The sequence below is a fragment of the Cervus elaphus genome, chromosome 15, assembly GCF_910594005.1.
Source record: "Cervus elaphus chromosome 15, mCerEla1.1, whole genome shotgun sequence".
NCBI lineage: Eukaryota > Metazoa > Chordata > Mammalia > Artiodactyla > Cervidae > Cervus > Cervus elaphus.
This window is the reverse complement of record NC_057829.1, coordinates 37,528,505-37,550,604: the sequence shown is the minus strand read 5'-3', so window position 1 is coordinate 37,550,604 and position 22,100 is coordinate 37,528,505. Positions and strand designations below refer to the sequence as shown.

The 22,100-nt window shown below is 41.4% G+C and overlaps 1 protein-coding gene across 7 annotated transcripts in view; it reads right to left on the bottom strand.

Moving 5' to 3' along the window:
• NRG3 (neuregulin 3) overlaps window positions 1-22,100 on the bottom strand; it is a 1,171,842-nt gene that overhangs the window by 287,427 nt on the left and 862,315 nt on the right. For all 7 annotated transcript variants that reach the window (XM_043926573.1, XM_043926575.1, XM_043926576.1 and 4 more), the window contains exon 3: window positions 9,342-9,415. In XM_043926573.1, coding sequence (XP_043782508.1) covers window positions 9,342-9,415 — 74 coding nt within the window. The remainder of the gene's footprint in view (window positions 1-9,341; window positions 9,416-22,100) is intronic.

The window sequence follows — 22,100 nt, the reverse complement described above, 5'->3', positions numbered from 1 at the left end:
GACTACTGGCTTCTAATAACACAGACCCTCCCCCATGGGCAAGATTTAGCACAAACGGACAGGGACAGAGTAGGGTATTTGTGGCCCAACCACTCAGAAAAAAAGAAAGAAGAAGGGAAAAAATGTATATTCCAGGGTGATCCAGTGGAAGACCCATTGCTGCCCCCACCAAACATTCCCGACTCCACAAGCCTCGGCACAGCCAGCGCTGGACCCATTGCCAGACAGTCCACTTCCCTCCATGTCCCCCACACCACCTCATAAGCAAGACTCCAGCCCCAAGCCAGTAGGGAAGCAGCTTTGCTTAGCCAAACAATCTAACCAGCTGGTCGTGGCCTGTCAGATGCCACTGTGAGGAACTCAAGGTCCTCAACAAGTGAACGAGGACAGCTCAGTCCAGCCTGGATGCTCCATCCTCTATTACCAGCCCGTCAGTACTACTGATCTCCTAAACTGGAAACACCATAACCCAGCGTACTCTGATAAACCACAGGCTATGACTGACCTCCTAGAGTCAATTTTCCACACCATCAGCCTACATGGGAAGACTGTTGCCAGCTCCTTATGTCTCTCTTCACTACTGAAGAAAGGTAACGCATCTCAACAGAAGCCCAAAAATGGCTCCAAGGACATGTCCCCGCGGAGGTCTTAGATGTAGAAAGATGGGCATGAGAAGTGATGCCATAGATGAGACCTAATTGGGATTTTAATACCAGAGAAGGACAAGAAACCCTGGGTCGCTACCATGATGTCTTCTACATGGACTTCAAGTAGGAGCCAAAAAGCCCGCCAATATGTCCAAAATTACAACGATAATCCAAAAAGCAGATGAGACTTCCACCAATTTCTATGACAGATTGTGTGAAGCGTTCCAGACATACACCCCGTTCGACCCTGAGACACCCAAGAATCAACAAATGATTAATGCTGCCTTTGTGGCTCAATCCTATGCAGACATCCAATGAAAGTTCCAAAAACTGGAAGGCTTCACTGAGATGAATGCTACACAGCTCCTGGAGATAGCAAATAAAGTCTTTGTGAACTGAGACCATGAAGCCCAATGAGAAGCAGATAAAAAATGAAACAGAAAGCAGCCCTGCTAGCAGCAGCATTGAGGAGTTCCGATCAAGTGAAACAGACTGTTCCCTCATGGAAAGGGGAAACAGAAGAGACTACCACTATGCCACGACCAGCGCACTTATTGCAAAGAGACTGGACACTGGAGGAATGAGTGTCCCCATCGCCGAGGGACATCTAAAGGGTTGAAGAAGTTCAGTCAACCCAACAAAGAAAGGTACCAACCTGAGCCAGCCATCCAAAACCTTATGGGCCTGGCTGGAGCAGAATCAGACTAAAAACTGGGCTCCCTGATCCTGGGCCCCTGGGAGCGCACAGCCATGATAAAAGTAGGGGGCCAATCAATGACTTTTATGTTGGCTACCAGAGCTGAACACTCCATAGTAACCACACCTGTGGATCCCCTCACAGGCCGAACAGCAACTACTGTTGGGGCCATATTGGACATGGCAGCCCACTCATTTTGCAAGGCCTGTTCATGTTAGCTAGGGGGGCATCTGGTGATTCATGAATTTCTTTACTTACTGGGATGCCCCATTCCCCTGCTGGGTAGAGACTTACTGACAAAGCTGGGGGCACAAATTACCTTTGCCCCTGGAAAGTCTGCGAGCCTCACCCTGGGGAGCCAATCGACTCTGATGATGGCCGTGACCATGCCCAGGGAAGATGAATGGTGTCTCTATTCCTCAGGAAGGGAACAAATAAATCCTCCAAGACTGTTAAAAGAATTCCCTGATGTCTGGGAAAAGAAGTGGCCCCCAGGTTTGGCCAAAAACTATGTCCCGATTGTATTGGACCTGAGGTCAGGAGCCACTCCTGTTAGACAGAAACAGTATCCAGTACCACAAGAGGCATGCCTGGGGATATGGGACCACATCCAGTGCCTACAAGATGCTGAGATCCTAACTGAATGTCAGTCTTCCTGGAACACTGCAATCTTACCAGTCAAAAAGTCTGGAGGGAATGACTACTGCCCTGTCCAGGACCTCCGCACCATCAACAGTGCAGTGATCACCATCCATCCAGTGGTCCCAAATTCCTACACTCTCTTGAGTCTATTACCTGCTCAGGCAAGCTGGTTCACCTGCCTTGATCTCAAGGATGCATTCTTCTGCCTCCAGCTGTCACCAGCCAGCCCTTGTTTGCCTTTGAATGGGAAGACCCACACACCGGGAGAAAGACACAGTTGACTTGGACCTGATTGTCACAAGGCTTCAAAAACTCACCTACCCTGTTTGGTGAAGCCCTGGCTGCAGACCTTGCTGCCTTTCCTGGAGAAACTTTCAACTGCACCCTGCTCCTGTATGTGGATGACCTGTTGCTAGCCAGTTCCACCCAAGGGGACTGCTGGAGAGGTACCAAAGCCCTATTGGTTCTACTCTCCATCACAGGGTACAAGGTGTCATGGAAAAAGGCTCAGATCTGCAGACAGGAGGTCAAGTACCTCGGGCTTGTCATCACAAAAAGGCATTGGGTGCTCAGACATGAGAGGAAGCAAGCTATCTGTTCAATACCTCGGCTGGACACCAAGAAAGAAGTCCGTGAGTTCCTCAGGGCTGCCGGATTCTGCCGGATCTGGATACCCAGTTTCTCTGAAATCGCCAAGCCTCTGTTTAAAGCCACAGCAGGGTCTGATAAGGGCCCCCTGGAGTGGGGACCTGAACAGCAAAAGGCCTTCAAGGAGATAGAGACTCTTGACCAGTGCGTCAGCATTAGGGCTTCCAGATGTGACATGGGACTCTAAGCTCTTTGTACATGAGAAAAATCACACTGCACTGAGGGTTCTCACACAAACAGTTGGGCCATGGCTGCGCCTGGTCGCATAACCATCCAAATGACTGGATCCAGTGACCGCAGGATGGCTGCCATGATTCTGGGCATTAGCTGCCACTGCAGTTTTGGTCAGAGAAGCAGATAAGTTTACTCTAGGACAAAATATAAATGTAAAGGTTCCCCATGCTGTTACTAACCTGATGAATAGCTAGGGGCATAAGTGGCTGACCAACTCCAGGATGATTCACTATCAAGGACTGCTTTAAGAAAACCCATGGGTCCAACTTGAGACTGTGCAGACGCTGAACCCTGCCCACCTTTTTACCTATTGAAACAAACAAACAAAAAAAATCCTTCAGCTGTTAGAAGAAGTCTGGAAGCCTTCCCAAGTGCCAGTCATATGTTGTAGAGGCCATCAGGGAGGAACTGATCCAGTCAGCAAAGGAAATTGGTTGGCTGACCAGACAGCCAAGTAGGCAGCAACCCAACCCAGCCCCACAGTGGGCCCCAAGTCAATCTTTAACGTCCTCTTGGCACCAGAATTGCCTCATCTCCAAGATATATCAAGGAAGAAGATTAATGGGCTCTAAATGAGGGAGGAATTAAAAAAAAAAAAAAAAAAAAGAGGGCTGGTGGAAGCTCCCAAACCAAAGATTCTTTGTCCCCAGCAATATAGCAGACTAGCTGGTAAAATAGCATCGTGAGACAGCTCATTTAGGAAATACTGAGCTGGAAAGCTTACTGAGCAGCTACTATTTTGTTCCTAAGCTTCCAACCCTGTGTGCCCAGATCAGTGCTAGATGTGTGACTTGTGAGCCAAGCCAAGGACCAAGACCCAACCCAGGGGTGCAGACAGTTGGGACACTGCCATTTGAAGGTCTGGAAGTGGACTTTACCGAAGTCAAGCCCTACAGAGGCTATAAGTATTTACTTGTGATAGTCTGCATGTACTTGGGATGGGCTGAAGCCTACCCCACACGCACTTAATGGGCACAAGCAGTGACCAAGGCCCTAAGAGACATAATCCTGAGATATGGGCTTCCTCTCTCCATACGGTCTGACAATGGGCCAGCTTTTGTGTCTGAGATAATCCAAACTTCATCCAGGACACTGGGAATCAAACGGAAGCTTTATACCACTTACAGGCCACAGAGCTCAGGGAAAGTTGAACACATGAATTGGACCCTCAAGCTAAACTCTACATTAGCTAAACTTTGTAATGTAAATGTAAATTTACGTTAGCTAAACTCTGTCAGGACCCAGTTATCTTGGCTCGACATGTTACCCCGAGCCTTACTCCAAGCCTGATACACCCTGAGGTCCTCAGGCTATTCTCCCTTTGAGATCTTATATGGGAGAACACCCCCCAGTGATAGGAAAAATCAAGGGAGACCCCCAACAACTAGCTGACCTGGAGGTCCCAACACCTCCAGGTCTTTGGGAAAGTCTTTTACCATATCACCCAAGAAACCTAGAAAGGACACTCATTCCTTTGGGCAACTGGGTTCATCCCTATCAGCCAGGAGACGAAGTATGGGTAAAAGACTGGAAAAAGAAACCACTTCAGCCAGTTTGGACAGGTCTCACATGGTCATCCTGGCAACCCCTACTGCTGTTAAAGTTACAGGTGTCATCCCTTGGATCCACCACACCAGAGTCAAGAAGGCAGTGGCTTCCTGTGGTGAGGACACCTGGAAAACAGTTCGGGACCCCGAAAATCCCCTTAAGGTCTGGTTCCAAAAACAACAGCCCTCAGCCACGAAGGACACTAAGCCCGGCTCTAGTCACCCCAGAAGCTGACTAGTCAACGCACGGCAGAAGCCTGAGGATTCTTCAGCCTTATTCCAGCCACACTCCGGCAGCTGGCTGGTCAATGCATGGTGGAAGCTTGAGGATCTGGCTTTCAAAGTATAAATGGATTTTCATTGTCAACCCTAGCCTCTATCACTGATTGGTATTATTGCTGTACTCTTCGCTACAGGACTAGCTTCAGTAGCACTCCAGGACTGGGATTTGGGTCAGAACTGTGGTTAGCTGTCCGTTATCTCACAGTAGTGGGAAGCCTCATTCTTATTAGATGTCTCTTATGATCGAGTCTCCCTACTAACTAAATCACTCACAGTATAGTTGACACCCCTTCATGATAGGCTCAGTGGCCATAGCCATGACAATCCAAAGATGGGGAGAAAACCTCTTGTTAGTGTTCAGTTATCTGTTATGTGCAGGCAGCTTTGCAGCCTTCTGGTGTCCCTTGCTATAACAGATGGTGCCATTCCTTATCCATCATGCACCTGTCAACACTACAGTCAACCCTTGGAAAATCACTTACTTAACCATCAGCTAGAACAATGTATAGATAGCCAATCCTGTAGGCCAATCACCTACTGCCTTCATAACCAGGCAATGCATGTCCAGAGGTCTGGGTGCCAAAAATGTTTTCCAGTTATGCTCCTCGCTGCCACTATCTTCCCCCTTCCAGAGGATCCAAACCCCAGGCGGTATTCCAACACCATGGCATTGCCATCATGCCCCTGTGCCTCCGTCTACCCCCAAATGCCACGCAGATGTTACAACCCAGACCAAGTGTCTGTCTGCCAAATAAATGGAAAACCCTACTGGACAGGAACAATAATGCAGATAAACGAAATCACGGATCATCTTTGCCCTAAAAAATCAGGCTCTGCCTGTTGGCTGTATGACCCAGGTTACAGAGTTAACTCCCCCTTAGACCCTCATCTGTATCAGGTTCTCAATGCAACTCTTTACCTTCTTAATGACACCAATCCCTAGCTGGCCAGGGATTGCTGGTTTGCTTACCCTTAGGAGCTCCACAGTACTTAGCTACACCAGTACCAATGAATAATGCAACAGCCATGGGAACTCCTATAGATCCACCCTTACAAGGGCCAGTCTTAAGGGCAACTGAGTTAACTTAAAAGGCTCCAGAATGCTTTACAAATGATGGAGGAACTGAACCTGTAGGGAATTTAGCCAGGGACGAATGTAATCAAACTTTAAAAGGTGAGTGACCCACTCATCCTCCCACAAACACAATATGGTGTTGCCCCCATCAAGGCCTCTTTGTGGGACAGTTGTTTACTTCTGTCTACCAGTCAATTGGATGGGTATCTGCCCCTTAGCTTTCCTCACTCCCCAGATGAATACTGTCCCTAACAACAAGACTCTTACCATACTTCTGGCAGCACATATGCAGTCAAAAAGAGTCATCCAGTTTATACCCCTACTAGTTGGTCTGGGAATTACAGCTGGGATAGGTATGGGAATAGGAAGAATTGCTTCATCAACCACCTGCTACCATACACAATCCAAGGACTTCACAGACTATATCGAGAGAGTAGCCAAATCATTAGTGGCCTCACAGGACCAACTAGATTCCCTGGCTGAGGTGATTTTTACAGAATAGGAGAGGGCTAGACCTACTGACTGCAGCCATGAAATTAAAAGATGCTTACTCCTTGGAAGGAAAGTGATGACCAACCTAGATAGCATATTAAAAAGCAGAGACATTATTTTGCCAACAAAGGTCCATCTAGTCAAGGCTATGGTTTTTCCAGTGGTCATGTATGGATGTGAGAGCTGGACTGTGAAGAAAGTTGAGTGCCAAAGAATTGATGCTTTTGAACTGTGGTGTTGGAGAAGACTCTTGAGAGTCCCTTGGATTGCAAGGAGATCCAGCCAGTCCATCCTAAAGGAGATCAGTCCTGGGTGTTCATTGGAAGGACTGATGCTGAAGCTGAAACTCCAGTACTCTGGCCACCTCATGCAAAGAGTTGACTCAATGGAAAAGACCCTGATGCTGGGAGGGACCGGGGGCAGGAGGAAAAGAGGACGACAGAGAATGAGATGGCTGGATGGCATCACCGACTCGATGGACATGAGTTTGAATAAACTCTGGGAGTTGGTGTTGGACAGGGAGGCCTGGCGTGCTGCGATTCATTGGGTCGCAAAGAGTTGGACACGACTGAGCGACTGAACTGACTGACTGACTGAGACCTACTGACAGCTGGAAAGGGAGGACTCTGCCTCTTTTTGAACGAAGAATGCTGCTTTTATGTAAACCAATCAGGAATAGTTAGGGACATGGCCCAATAGCTAGGGGAACAAATCATAAAAAGGAGACAGGGACCAGGAAAGTCCTGGGGTAATTGGAACAATACCTGGAGCTGGGCATCCTGGCTTTTCCCTTTCACCAGTCCTCTCTTCATGTTCTTTGTGGTGCTCCTTTTTGGCCCTTGTATTCTCAATGCTATTACCCAGTTCATAACCTCTCAAATTGAATCCATAAAGTTACAAATGATACTAACTCAATATAGCTCCCTGAATGATGGGGAACTCTGAATGTGCTTTCAAAGCATGAGATGATACTTTCTACCATGAGTGATAGAAAGCATCAAGAGGGGGGAATGAAGAGGAAAAGTTAAAATTTTACATAACCTCCTGCTCCTTCTGCCTCTGTAACTCAGCTTGCTCCTTGCAAAGTCTGGATCAAATAGGTCACATAATCTCAGAAAGTGTGGACTCACAATATAGGAATTGGAGCTTATCTCACTCACCCTTGTCCTGTTCTTTATACTTGCCCAACCCCTGCAAACCTGCTTAATCATGCCTGTCCGTGTATAAAAACTCTGTAACCCCTTTGTTCAGGGCTCAGAGCTTGGAGTGTTAACTCCTCTGGGCCCACCAGCGTTAAGAAACCTGAATGCGAGTGCGATGCTTGGTTTCTCGAGTACTGGTTTCTTCAAAATGTTCAGTGGTCTCATTCTCAACATTTGCAGTGAGGGACTATTATGTTTAATAGAATGTCAAAGGTTTTATTAGATTGTATAAATAAAGGTTATTTTACCTATTTTGTCCCGCATGCAAGCCCTGCTCCAGTACCCTGTACTGAACAGGTATTCTACAGCTATATAGGAAAAGAAAAAGCGAGGGAGGGAGGGAGGGAGGAAGGCAGGGAGCATAGGTAAGAAAGAAAATAATAAAGAGAAGAAAGGAAAAAGGACAATAAAAGGGAAGGAAAGAGAAGGGAAGAATAAGGAAGAAGGAAAGAAAAAAAAAAGGAAAACTAAGTACATCAAAGTGAATAAAAAGAAAATGAAATCAGCAAACCCATTCTTCTTTTTATGCTTTCTAATGCAGCAAATACACATCTCTAGCCACAACCATACCTTTTAGACATCAGCTGAGCAAGTGGCTAAAACTACAAGATAGAAAAGACACCACACACTCCAGAAACTGTCCCCTATCTGGGGAGCTCCTAGGGACCAGAGCCTCACGTTTCAGAGAACAGAGATCAACCATGGCCAGCTTGGTTACTGGCTTTTAGGCAACCTCCACTTTTCTTTAGGAGAGCTAAATTTGCAAAGAAAAGAATAGTTAATGCTGAATGGTGGTAGCTTGCCTTGTCAAGATAAAACACAAGCAAATTGAATTACACAAAAATTTTCTTTTAAAAAATATTCTGTTTACTCAGGGAAACGTACCTAAAAATTCAGGGTGGGGGCGCAATAAAAATATGCACTTTGAAAAAGTGTTGAAGGATGGCTTAACATGTTCATTATGCAGCAACCTACGCATTCACAGACAGGGTGACCACTGGCTGCCATCAATACATCGTATTTCGCTAAAGTTTATGTTATGCATGTTTGGTATTCAGAAAACCAAAACATTGCTTTTACAATCTGAAAATGCCTGTCATTATCTTCACTGAACTAAACTGCTGATTCAATAAAAGTCCCCTTTTCTTAGTGGTGATTCAACTGTAGCAGTCACTGAAAGATCAGATTATTTACAGATAAAGGAAAAATTTCACATTTGACCAGAACTGAGCATATTCGTATAGAACATTATTTTTTACTCCACACAGAGACAGAAATAAGTGGCAATATTTCTTAGCAGCAAATTGTCTTCTTTCATGAACAACAACAACAAAAAATTAATTTGTTGTTGGTACAGTAATCGCTGATATGCGAATAGGGTTGCTAAAAATGGGGTTTTCACAGTTGGTCTGAAAACTTATTTAATTTTATATGTATATTTCCTTACTTCAGAAATGTTAAAGTTAATAGGGTTTAATGTTTTCACAACATACCAACCAGCTGGTAAAAAGCAGTATGACATAACAGTTCTCATACCACTCTTTTGGATAAATAATAAGGTCTTTTATGTTTCTATATCCTTGCTTTCATAATGGAGTAGCAGGAAGGGAGCCTGAAAGCTAAGGGAGCAGGATTTGTTGCAGCCCTCACGGGAGGGTAGCAGTGGAGATGAATCTGGAAACCAGGCTCCATCCCCAGAGAAGACCTACATCTCAACAGAGATAGTTCTGAACAAACCTTGAAAGTGAATGCCTGTCCCCAGCTCCCACCCTCGGCAGCATTCAGACACAGAACTGAGATCCAGTGGTCCATGAGTTAGCAATTGTGACTCAGTTTTATGTTGTGTTAGAGACAGAAGAAAAATGCATGACCTACTTGGATCCGATAAGATGGAATCAGTTTTCGGCAGAAATTGATCACAACGGACTCCTTGGTAGCCTTCTTTGCACCTGAGAAAAAGGATAAATGACAAACATACGCATGTGGTTGTGAAAGGTTCGAGATTTCAACGAGCAAAATAGCCACCAATGACATCACCGTGAGAAAGTACATTCCTGCTTTTGTGATGCTTGGCTCAGTCTGTTTCTCACATTGACAGATGGATTCTAGAGTCTTAAGTCTTTGAGGTGGGGTGGGGGGAGCGGGGAACAGCACCATTTTTCTTTTGTAGTTTTATAGGTAATATCTAGCAAACAAACAACAGCAATTAAAGATGCCCCTCATGGTATATGAATAATTGTGATCCTCATATGATAATTCTGCAGTTTTCTTTATGCAACATACTGGTCTCTAAAAGACTGCAAATGCTCTTTCAGAAAGCATCATATTACAAGTGTTATTTTTCTAATAAAAAATCATTCTCTAACATAATTGATCAAACATTATCAGTCGATTTGGCCTACTGTTCATTTTCCTCATGTTTTACTAGTTTGTTCTTTTGCTAATTTTACTTTTATTTTTTACTTAGCAATTTTTTCCAGTCAGTGCTGCCTAACTGCTGGGTCAGAAATAACAGCATTTATTTCAGATCTGGCCAAATTGGAAAAGTATCTGTCTCTACATGAAAGGTCTCTTCATTTTCTCTAAACTCACATTTTTCTCTCTTCCTTTTTCTCTTTTATATTTAGCTAACAAGTGCCCTCTTCCTGCAAGGCATTGTCCAGAGAAACTTTCCAAAGGTGGGTACAATTTGGAGGTGGGATATTTACCTGAAAGCCCTTGCAGTGAGGCATGTCTAGGCAGCCCTTCCTATCCACGGTCTTTGCTCAATCAAGGCTGCTTGGCCGTCTCAGACAGTACGGGCTCATCAGCTGACAGTTCAAGGAACAAATACAGCTGAGGCCCCACTCGCCTGCCTCTGAACAATTTGTGTAAGCAAGGAGGTGGCATTTAGTGTATCTGCTTGAAGCTTAATCTGTCATGCCCAAGTTAAGCAGATAGGCATCCATTGTTGCTCCTGGGATGAATCTGTCCTACTTACTGAGGAGGAAATTGTGATGCTGGCATAAAAATCAGATTTAAAAACAATCCTCTGGTTGTTAGAAATCTATGAAATCGACAAAAGAATTCTAAGAGACCATTCTGTCAGAGACGGGAGCTGTGGATTCTTTCTTTAGAATATGCTTTGTTTTCTGAGTGTAATGAACTATTAGATAAGGTCTATTGCAGTTGGAGCCATCACAGTGAAAGGCACCCAGGTAATTTTTCCACCTTTTACTGTGAGCTAAAGTGGAATAAAGGTAATGGGGCAGGCTCTCTTGAGCACCTTTTCAAACCTGGCACCCTGGAGTGTATTTGGTAATTTTCCCTATAGACTGAGAACAAAGAATTCTGATACATGGACACTTCAAATACCCAACAGGCTATGGAGAGAATTTGCTTAAGCAGGCACATATTTTCATAAACTTGAAGAAATTCATTTACTGCACTTGAAATAAAGCAGGCATATTACTGATACAATAATTGCAAAAAGTCAGAAAATACTTAAGATGGAAGCACGTTTGTGATGAAAACATAAATTTCTGTTCTCTGAAACTGCCCTAACGTCATCATCTTTATTCAGAATTACTTGATCCACAGCGTTTTAGTTCTCATTTTCCTGTAATGATGAGTTAGGTGCTAGTTGCATGCATTCATTCACTTCTAAGGACTTTATTTCCAACATATGTGGGAGATTTTAAGCACACTTCACTCTTTGTATCTTCATTTAATTTGGCAATTGTATCCTTGGGAGACTGCTGCTTTTAAGGGGAAGTGCTTTTGTTTTGTTTTGCTTTTTAAGGGGTTTTTCATCACTTAAAATGCATTACTCCATTTGTGTGTGGAAAAGAAAATAAGGAAAGATGTTTGAAACTGTTCTAATCTTCAACTGATTTGCCGTGGCTTTGAGACCACTCTGCAGTGTTCAAGCCTCATGGGTTACCAGGAAAATTGCACGGTGCATGCCTTCACCCTGCCTTCCTATCAGCATGCTGTAGATAATAAAGTGTGATGAGGTTGAAGTAGCCCGGCTCAAGTTAGGAAACCCACCAGGGGCTGTGTGACTGGGTATGAGGCAAACTCTGCTCCTTTGTTACGGTGGCTATGTGTCCCTGTTAATTGGTGCTGGGTTTTAAGAAATGACAAATTAAAGTTTCCACTTAAAGCTCACACATGTCACCTTGATAAGTTCAAATCCATCCAAATGTGAAGACAAAATGTGCCTAGCAGGTAAAGTCAGTGAGGAGGATTGAATTTACGACACTATTAAACACATAAAGCAAACGAAAAATTGTCTTAGGATGCACTTCTATTGCATAGATTGAGTTTGGCAGACCTTCTGACAGCGTGATAAACAGCACATCTTTTAAGAAATATCACGGCATGTTTGTTGTGGTTTGTGTTAGTTGCAGGGAGGAGTGAATTTTGAGACTGCTTTTTAAGATTTTTGATCTCTTAAGAGATACAGGTATAAGAGCAAAAGAAATTCATATAATAGAAGTTCTTTCTGGTTGTTCATCTTAATAAAGCATAATGGAATTAATAAAGTTTTAAAAGCACATATGCAATCTTTAATGGTAAATACATTTTTAAAAGCATATTTCTTGCCTTAATCAGGTTGAAAAGTGGAAGTGAAGGTTGCTCAGTCGTAATCAGGTTAAAACTCTATTATTTTTCTACTCTGCATTGGTTCAAAGCTCCATTGAATTCATCCACTCCTGTTCTCTGAATTTATTTATCCCTGGAAAGCCTTGCATCATGATAGCAATTTTATTAAAAAATATCAACATTCCCTGGTGTTCTTACACATAAGCTTTTTTTTTTTTTTTTTCCTACAACTAGATGGCCAAAGACTAGGCTTGGAATAGGAAATACAGCCACAGTTGATGAACAGTTGTGTAAAGAAAATGGGAGGAGTCTTATTGACGGTAGAACAACCACAGTGTAAACTCAATCTCCCCTGGAGAAAGAAATGGCAATCCACCCCAGTATTCCCACCTGGGAAATCCCATGAACAGAGGAGCTTGGTAGACTACAGTCCATGGGGTTACAAAAGAGTTGGACAAGACTTAGCAAGTAAACAACAATGAAAACCCTGAATAGGGGAGACTGGCCCCTGGCAATAAAGTGATGGAAAGAAATTGCAGATTCTGAGCCAAGTTTAATGTCAGCAAAGTACCTCGCCTGGTGAGTTTCGGGGCCAGGCCCCTCACTTTCGTCAGCAATAGGGCCAGTTGTATGGTTTCAACTGCAGACCTCACTTTCCTACTCAATACATCCTTCTAGTTTGGCCCTCATCCCCCTCTCACTTGTTCAGTTGTATATAATAACAACCCACCCCTTCTATTCATTTCTTTCTTATACACAGTCCCTGAAGAAAAGCCCAGCTTTAGAGAAAGGCTTTAAAAGGCAATCCTTGGACAAAGGAAAAGAGAACAATACTGACAAAGATGAGAAATTACATTATGCATGCTTGTGAACTAGAAGCAAATACTTGATTTGTCTAGGGTGTTAAAACAGAAGCAATGAACCTAGCACTCAACCTGGATGCAGAAAACCCTCCAAGAGATTTTTTTTTTTTTTTAATTTAGCTCAATTGCTGATGTTCCCACAGAAATGGACATTCTTTGGCCAGCAAAAAGTGGTTACCACGGCCATCAGCCCACATAGCTAACTTCAGACCATGCCCATCTGTTCTGTTACAATACTAATGCCAGTTTATTTCTTTGGCCTCCTTTCCTGAATAGTAACTAAATTAGAACTAATAAGAATAAAGACTTCAAGTAAAAATGAAAGAACTCTCACTCGTGACCAACAACCTCCTTACATTTCCAGATTATTCTTCCATTTCTCCCACTTACTCCTGTCAGGAGAGCAAAGCAAAGCAAAGCAAAAAAAAAAAAACAACACAAAACTATCCTATTGGGGAATGGTACTATCCATCCTCTGAATCCTCATCTGTTGATTCCCCGGTTATTTACTCATCAATGGGAGATGTGATCATTGCTTCACACCCTTCTTCTCCACTCCAACCCTGTCTTCACTGCCAGTCTCTGTTATCTACATGGATGGCTCAGCCAACATAAAACTTTTAATCACATCTTCCTCAACTATATCATAATGCTTAGCTGTTGAGCATATAGCCTTTTTCTCTGCTTAGTATTTGCATGGATGTACTTTACACAAAGCTTCTAGTATTCCTGTTCCCTACTCTAAACCCTAGGAATGATACCAGGAAGGAAAAAAAAGAGCAAGCACATGTAGTTGATATTGTATTACATACATGCATTTTGGCCATTTTTATGCCCAGAGACCTTCTACTGCACATATTTGCAAAAATGCATTTTACATAATTTACAGAGAAAAATGCAAGAAGGTTAGAAACATGTTCAAATGTTTGCTTCAGTCACGGTATAGGGTCTGGTCTCTGCATACATTTTAGAGAAAGTATGCATGCTTCTTTCTTGGAAACTTGATTTTATACATAAAATTTCAACTAGCAGGAATCAATTAACTTCACAAGAGAAATGGTGATGAACTGTATGGTTTGTTTCCTGACTGTGGCAACTTTTATTCATAGACAAAAATGGCAATTACTCTTTGATGTTACAGGAAAGGAGACACTTTGTCAGTGATACACAAGTCTGCCAATTTGGAGAGGCCTATTAAATGCTGATTTGATAAAAAAAGAAACAAAACAAAACCCCTCCAGGTATTCTTCTTTATCTTCTGCCAATATTCTCCTCAATCTCAAAGTCAGTCCTTGGTTAGGGAAAATGGAAGAATCATCAGGCATTTAAACTTTACATTTTATTTTATTTTTCCATTTATTTTTATTAGTTGGAGGCTAATTACTTTATAATATTGTAGTGGTTTTTGCCATACACTGACATGAATCAGCCATGGATTTATATTTGTTCCCCATCCCGATCCCCCCTCCCACCTCCCTCTCCATCCCATCCCTCTGGGTCTTCCCCAGTGCACCAGTCCTGAGCACTTGTCTCATGCATCCAACCTGGGCTGGTGATCTGTTTCACCCCTTGATAGTATACTTGTTTCAATGCTGTTCTCTCTGAACATCCCACCCTTGCCTTCTCCCACAGAGTCTAAAAGTCTGTTCTGTACATCTGTGTCTCTTTTTCTGTTTTGCATATAGGGTTATTGTTACCATCTTTTAAAATTCCATATATATGCATTAGTATACTGTATTGGTCTTTATCTTTCTGGCTTACTTCACTCTGTATAATGGGCTCCAGTTTCATCCACCTCATTAGAACTGATTCAAATGAATTCTTTTTAATGGCTGAGTAATATTCCATGGTGTATATGTACCACAGCTTCCTTATCCATTCATCTGCTGATGGGCATCTAGGTTGCTTCCATGTCCTGGCTATTATAAACAGTGCTGCCATGAACACTGGGGTGCACGTGTCTCTTTCAGATCTGGTTTCCTCAGTGTGTATGCCCAGGAGTGGGATTGCTGGGTCATATGGCAGTTCTATTTCCAGTTTTTTAAGGAATCTCCACACTGTTCTCCATAGTGGCTGTACTAGTTTGCATTCCCACCAACAGTGTAAGAGGGTTCCCTTTTCTCCACACCCTCTCCAGCATTTATTGCTTGTAGACTTTTGGACAGCAGCCATTCTGACTGAAAGACTGGCTGAATGGATATAAAAACAAGACCCCTATATATGCTGTCTACAAGAGATCCACCTCAAAACAAGGGACACATACAGACTGAAAGTGAAGGGCTGGAAAAAAATATTTCACGCAAACGGAGACCAAAAGAAAGCAGGAGTCGCAATACTCATATCAGATAAAATAGACTTTCAAATAAAGGATGTGAAAAGAGACAAAGAAGGACACTACATAATGATCAAAGGATCAATCCAAGAAGATATAACAATTATAAATATATATGCACCCAACATAGGAGCACCGCAATATGTAAAGCAAATGCTAACGAGCATGAAAGGGGAAATTAACAGTAACACAATAATAGTGAGAGACTTTAATATCCCACTCACACCAATGGATAGATCAACTAAACAGAAAATTAACAAGGAAACACAAACTTTAAATGACACGATGGACCAGCTAGACCTAATTGATATCTATAGGACATTTCACCCCAAAACAATCAATTTCACCTTTTTCTCAAGTGCACATGGAACCTTCTCCAGAATAAATCACATCCTGGGCCATAAATCTAGTCTTGGTAAATTCAAAAAAATTGAAATCATTCCAGTCATCTTTTCTGACCACAGTGCAGTAAGGCTGGATCTCAATTGCAGGAAAAAAACTATTACAAATTCAAACATAGGGAGGCTAAATAACACGCTTCTGAAGAACCAACAAATCATAGAAGAAATCAAAATATGCATAGAAATGAATGAAAATGAAAACACAACAACCCAAAACCTATGGGACACTGTAAAAGCAGTGCTAAGGGGAAGGTTCATAGCATTATAGGCTTACCTCAAGAAACAGGAAAAAAGTCAAATAAATAACCTAGCTCGACACCTCAAGCAACTAGAGAAGGAAGAAGTGAAGAACCCCAGGGTTAGTAGAAGGAAAGAAATCTTAAAAATTAGGGCAGAAATAAATGCAAAAAAAAAAAAATAAAATAAACCTTACATTTTAGATGCAGGGTGGTTTGGAGCACAGCCTGGTGTTTAAATCTGGGATTGGCTATTTACTAGCTGCTTAGCCTTCCTCTACCTCCTTCCTTCTATCTGTAACATGTAGATAACAATAGTAGCTCCCTCATAGAATTATTATTAGGAATAAATAATGCTTGTTGTTTTGGTAAGCACTCAATGCATGACAGTTTTTTTAAACAAATATTCTATGAATTTGGAATCAACATCCTAGCTATTCAAGTGAAGAAAGAGAGGTTCACAAAGGTTAAGTCTAGAAACTTTTCGAGGTAAGCATCTGCAGCCTAGAGCTATAGGCTCAACAATTACTTATGACGTTAGAACCCATTCCCTTCCCTGCCACTCACTGCTGAGGCTGAGATCTAGGTTTTGCTATGGAGAATACTGTGACACTGATTAAAGTGTAAGCTTTCTTTAGCTGAATTTAGAACTTAATTAAGTGGTCTTATTTAAAAGCAACACTAATTAAGACAGCAAGATATTTAAGTGAACCAAAATTGGAATTAAATTTACCTATAGCCTAGCTGTAGGTACTGTCTTTCTAAAATCCTTTGAATTATAAATGGGAGATTAGGTTTGAATTCTTTTAAATTGCAGAGCAACATCTGTCTTTGAACTCATGAAGATCTTCTGAAGTGTTATCAACATATCACAAATTCCATGGCTGAGGCAATTTTTGCTTATAATGTCACTTATCTTACAACTATGATTATTCTTGCTAATGAAATTATACCTGCAATTTTCAGAAAATATAAGGATTTTTTTTTAATTTCCCTTTAACCAAGTTTGGATTCTAAAGTGGATAGAGCCTATTACACAGAATGAAGTAAGCCAGAAAGAAAAACACCAATACAGTATATTAACACATATATATGGAATTTAGAAAGATGGTAACAATGACCCTATATGCAAGACAGCAAAAGAGACACAGACATAAAGGAGAGACGTTTGGACTCTGTGGGAGAAGGTGAGGGTGGGAAGATTTGAGAGAATAGCGTATTTCACGTATTATGATATGTGAAGTAGATCATCAGTCCAAGTTCGATGCATGAAACAAGGCACTCAAAGCCAGTGTACTGAGACAACCCTGAGGAATGGGATGGGAAGGGAGGTAGGAGGGGGTTTCAGGATGGGGAACACATGTACACCCATGGATGATTCATGTCAATGTATGGCAAAAGCCACTACAATATTGTAAAGTAATTAGCCTCCAATTAAAATAAATAAATTGATTGAAAATAATAAAGTAGATGAAGGCAAATTACTTCATCATGAGACTGATATGATTTCAGAAGTAAATTTGAAAGCATCTGCTCAAATTTAGGAGGTGTGCTGCATTCAGTTAATACTTGAGCCCTAGAGACAAAAAGGAAAAAAATGATTTCAAGTCTGATAAATTTTATTAAACCATGTGTGTTCTCAATTGCAACTTCCTTTCAACCATGTGTAAATACTAGGTACCTGGCCCAGCAGTCACCCATATACTTCACTGGTCAATTTTAGCACCAGAGAGACAGAACCTGTTTACATTGTCATCTTACTTTCATTTATGGCACGTTCACTTTTGAACACTTTTGAGTTCTCATGTTAGTTTGAATAAATTTTTGGCCTTTATAGAATTTTGTGCCCCTATTTTTGTCAAGAGCCTCACTTACCTTTGCTACCACATTAACAAAATTAAAACACATAGCATGGCATGAAGTTACTACACAGATTAAAATACATAGCAATATTATCCAAAGCAGCCATGTGGGCAAAATAAAGCCATTCTATCTAATTTAGCTTTGGCTTTACTGCATCTAAAAAAAAATAAACTCTTTTTAGGGTAAGAAGGTAAATTAAGAAGTAATTTATTGGCCCTCTTGCAGGAAGACTTCCCAATTTCAATATCACATTAGAGGTAGTATAGTAACAGTTGCCTTTATCAAGAACAAAAGGGTTATGGGGTAATAGTGACAAGCAGAAGATGAATGGATTTTTGCTTTATCAATTTAAATTAACATAATGTTATGCTATTAATTTCCTGTATGCACAAAATCTATCATGACAAATGTGAGATTCTAGTTTTCAAGGGAGGTAGCCTACTATGGTGGAAAAGGAATATCCTATGGATGCAGGAAGACTCCTATTTCTGCCACTGAGAGATGTGACGGAGGTTGGTGATAGACCTCTCCAGAGTGTCAGGGGCTCATCTCTAAGAGGAGTTATGAGTCTTCATTTAGTGTGTGTTCTGTGCACATTGCATGGACCTACATTGCCCCTCATCCTTATAAATATGCTTAATAATAAGAAAATTTAGGCAAATAACTTAGGTTCTAACATTAAATTCAGAGGAGAGTCATGCTCTCTTTCCCCACTTCCTTAGTTCAAAGTCATGCTCTCTTCCCCCACTTCCTTAATTTAAAGTTCCTATGACTGCCTTGGATATTTCTCAGCCAACAACAGACCAGGATCTACTGTCACATCTACACCCTATGGGGCTTCCTGGGTGGCTTAGATAGTAAAGAATCTGCCTGCAATGTGGAAGACCTGGGTTCGATCCCTGGATCAGGAGAATACTGTGGAGAAGGAACTGGCAACCCACTCCAGTATTCTTGCCTATAGAATCCCATGGACAGAGGAGCCTGGAGGGCTATAGTCCATGGGGTCATAAAGAGTTGGACATGACTGAACAACTAGCACACAGACTACTCCCTATGATCCCTCCTTAAAATTTTCATGTAAGATGTCACCAGGGCTTGCCTGGTGGCTCAGACAGTAAAGAATCTGCCTGTAATGTGGGAGACCTGAGTTCAATCCCCAGGTCAGGAAGATCCCCTGAAGAAGGGAATGACTACCCACTCCAATATTCTTGCCTGGAGAATTCCATGGACAGAGAAGCCTGACAGACTGTAGCCCATAGAGTCACAAGATTCGGACAAGACTGAGCAGCTAATACTTTCATTTTCAAGACATCACCAACATAGTGAGATTAGCCAATCACAGACTTTCTCTGATGTTCAAGGTTCAACTAGTAGCAGATTCCTTCACTCGTCTCTTCTCTACTCACTTGAAATTAGAAGAGTAATTGACTCACATGTTCAGACTAGTCAATGGAAGAGAAGTGGCAATCATCTTTATCAGCTCACAGTTCAGCAAGAAATGTAAAACAGCCAGAACAAAACATTCTAAACTTATTATATTAGCCTGTTCGGGCTGCCTTAACAAAGTATCATAGACTAGGTGGTTTAAACAATGGAAAATCATTTTCTCACAGTTCTGGAGCCTAGAGATCCAAGATCAAGGTGCCAGCAAGGCCTGGGTCTGGTGAGGGCTCTTTTCTTGGGTTGCAGATGGCTGCCTTCTGCTACCTCGCATGGTGGAAAAAGATGGACCTATCCATAGTTCTCCCTCGTCAATCTCTCTCTTCCTCTTCTTCTAAGGCCACCAATCCTATCAGAAAAGGACCCCACCTATATGGTTGCATTTAATCTTAATTACCTCCTAAAAACCCTCTCTCCAGATCCAGTTACACTGAAATTTAATGCTTGAATGTAATGAGTTTTCAGAAAACACAATTCAGTCCATGACAGTTACTAAGCTAGGCAATTTGTATCTATAGCATAGCAAAGACCAGAATTTGGATTCTCCCATGTTTAGAGTTTCCAGATAAAATATAAAACACCCAGTTAAATCTGATATTCAAATAAACATTTTTTTTTTTTGGCATTAGTGTGTCCCATGTGTAATATTTGGGATATACTTACACTAAAAATGCATTGATTATTTTTATTTGACATTTCAATTTAACTGGGTGCCCTAGATTTATTCTCTAGACCTGGCAGTTGTATATAGATGAACCTCTGATTAGTCAGAGAAGAACCATCAATAGGAACACCTATATTAAAGTTAATGTATAATATTTTTGCTATCACTATAATTTGTTCTGATAAATTTAGCAATCCCTTGTTTTAAGTATAAGGAGCCTGGGCATATTATATTTCTTTTTATCCACCAAGCAAGGAAGATAATGTGTTCAGAGAGTCTGGAGGAGGCAAATTAAGTTTCAATAGCTAGTTCTTCAATGGTCAAAACATTGAAAGGCTACTTCCAGAATGTGATGAACATCAAATGAAGCAATGTTGTTTATAGATGTTAGGTACAGATTTGTGACTCAATTGTGCAGATCACTAGCTACCACTTTGCCTAAATTATGAATAAATTGTAAAAGCATCTTGGCCAGGAGCCCAAGTAAGACCAAAGGAAGAAACACGGTCCATTCTTCCTCCTCCTTTCTGTAACTCACTCTACTTAGGATCAGTTTAATACTTAGGCACTCACATGCTGTTGAATTTGAAAGGCAGTGAACACAGATGTGGAACATAGGGCAATGATACCTCCAATCAAAGACACAACATAAGAAGAAACTCCTCTGGAGGACTGTGAGGTCCTTTCTGGAATTCAGTGCTTTCAGAAGGAGACAGTGAGTGAGTATGATATCAACAAGAGATCAAATAGGCCAGCCTTGTTTCTTGCCTGGATACTGTGGGTGATTCCCTGAAGCAAAGCGGTACACAGCTTGATAAGGAAGAGTGAAAAGGAAATAAATCCGAGAGAGAAATCTTATTTAAAAGGCATCTTTATGATTGGCATTATAAAGGAGAGAAGGAGCTCATTAGCAAATGAACTGATAAAACCATGCACAGCATGCTTCAAAAAGAAGTGGGAATAATTATTGCCTCTCTAAGAAAGGGGGCAAAATATCCACACAATGTCATTCACAAATCTGTTTGCAGACATCACAGAGCAAGCTGCAAAAAGTCCCACAGCTTTCAGATTTAATTAAGTGAAGAAAGCCAAAAAGAGACTCGTACAGTTCACATGCCTGGATCATAGAAAATTCTACATGAAACATGATTTTTTTAAAAAAGACATTTTAGAAACCCCTAGAGTTTTCCAAAGCCTCATTCAATAACATAATTTTCCCTGTTTCTCCCAGGATATTGTACAATTCACTAACAGGGTGCAGCATTTCTGCTGGCTAAAGGAAGTGGGCAGCTTTGATCAGAATTCACAATAATATATCTCCCTTGTGTGATAAATGATTTACTGCTGAGGATAAATGGATATAATCTTTCATTATGTATGACATTCATCAGCAACAAGGAAGAGTTGGACTGAATGGAAAGTGATTTCATATTAAAAGCCTCATGCAACTCAGACTGAGATGAAAGTGAGGTCTTGCCTTGAACAACAACAAAAAAAGGCACAGGCTTGTAAGTTTAAATGGATGCTCAGTCAAATATAATCGTTACTATAAGTCTGAAAATCTGTTAGGAGGAAACCAGGGAGATATGTGACTAGATCAACCCCTCAGTTTTGCACAAAAAAAGCCCAGTTTCTTAACCATACTATTCTACTTACTGAAATGTGTCATTAAGTCTAACTTTGAGAACTGCAAATAATGACAGAACCAGGTAGACAGGAGCCGGAAGAAATGGGGGGTTGTGTCAATGACTTAAATCTCCATCATTATGGAAAGTCAATGCATATAATTAAAATAGATAAAGAAAGAAATAGGGGCTTAATATGTTGTTTAGAGATACAAAGTTAGCAACTAGGAAAATGCCAAATATTAGTGGAATGAGAACAGGGAATTAGTGCAAAAGGATATGACCAAGGCTAGTGGCTTTTCATGATAAGCACAATTACTTTTTTTGTTGTTGTTTATTATATATGTGTGTGTGTGTGTGTGTGTGTGTGTGTGTATACACATGCATACTTACATGATGAAGAAATTTAAGCATGGAAGTAGAGCAAATCATTTAATTTTAAAAATGATGCCAGTTCTTAGCTTCATTGGCTCCATGATCTAGTTCTTACATCACATCTTCATTTCATTTTCAATAACAAGTATTTCCCCAATACTATAGTATATCTTAGAAACAAAAAGATATAACATGAAAGGCAATGTGCAGAGATGAGAAGACAAGACTGGGAGAAATGCTCAAAAAAG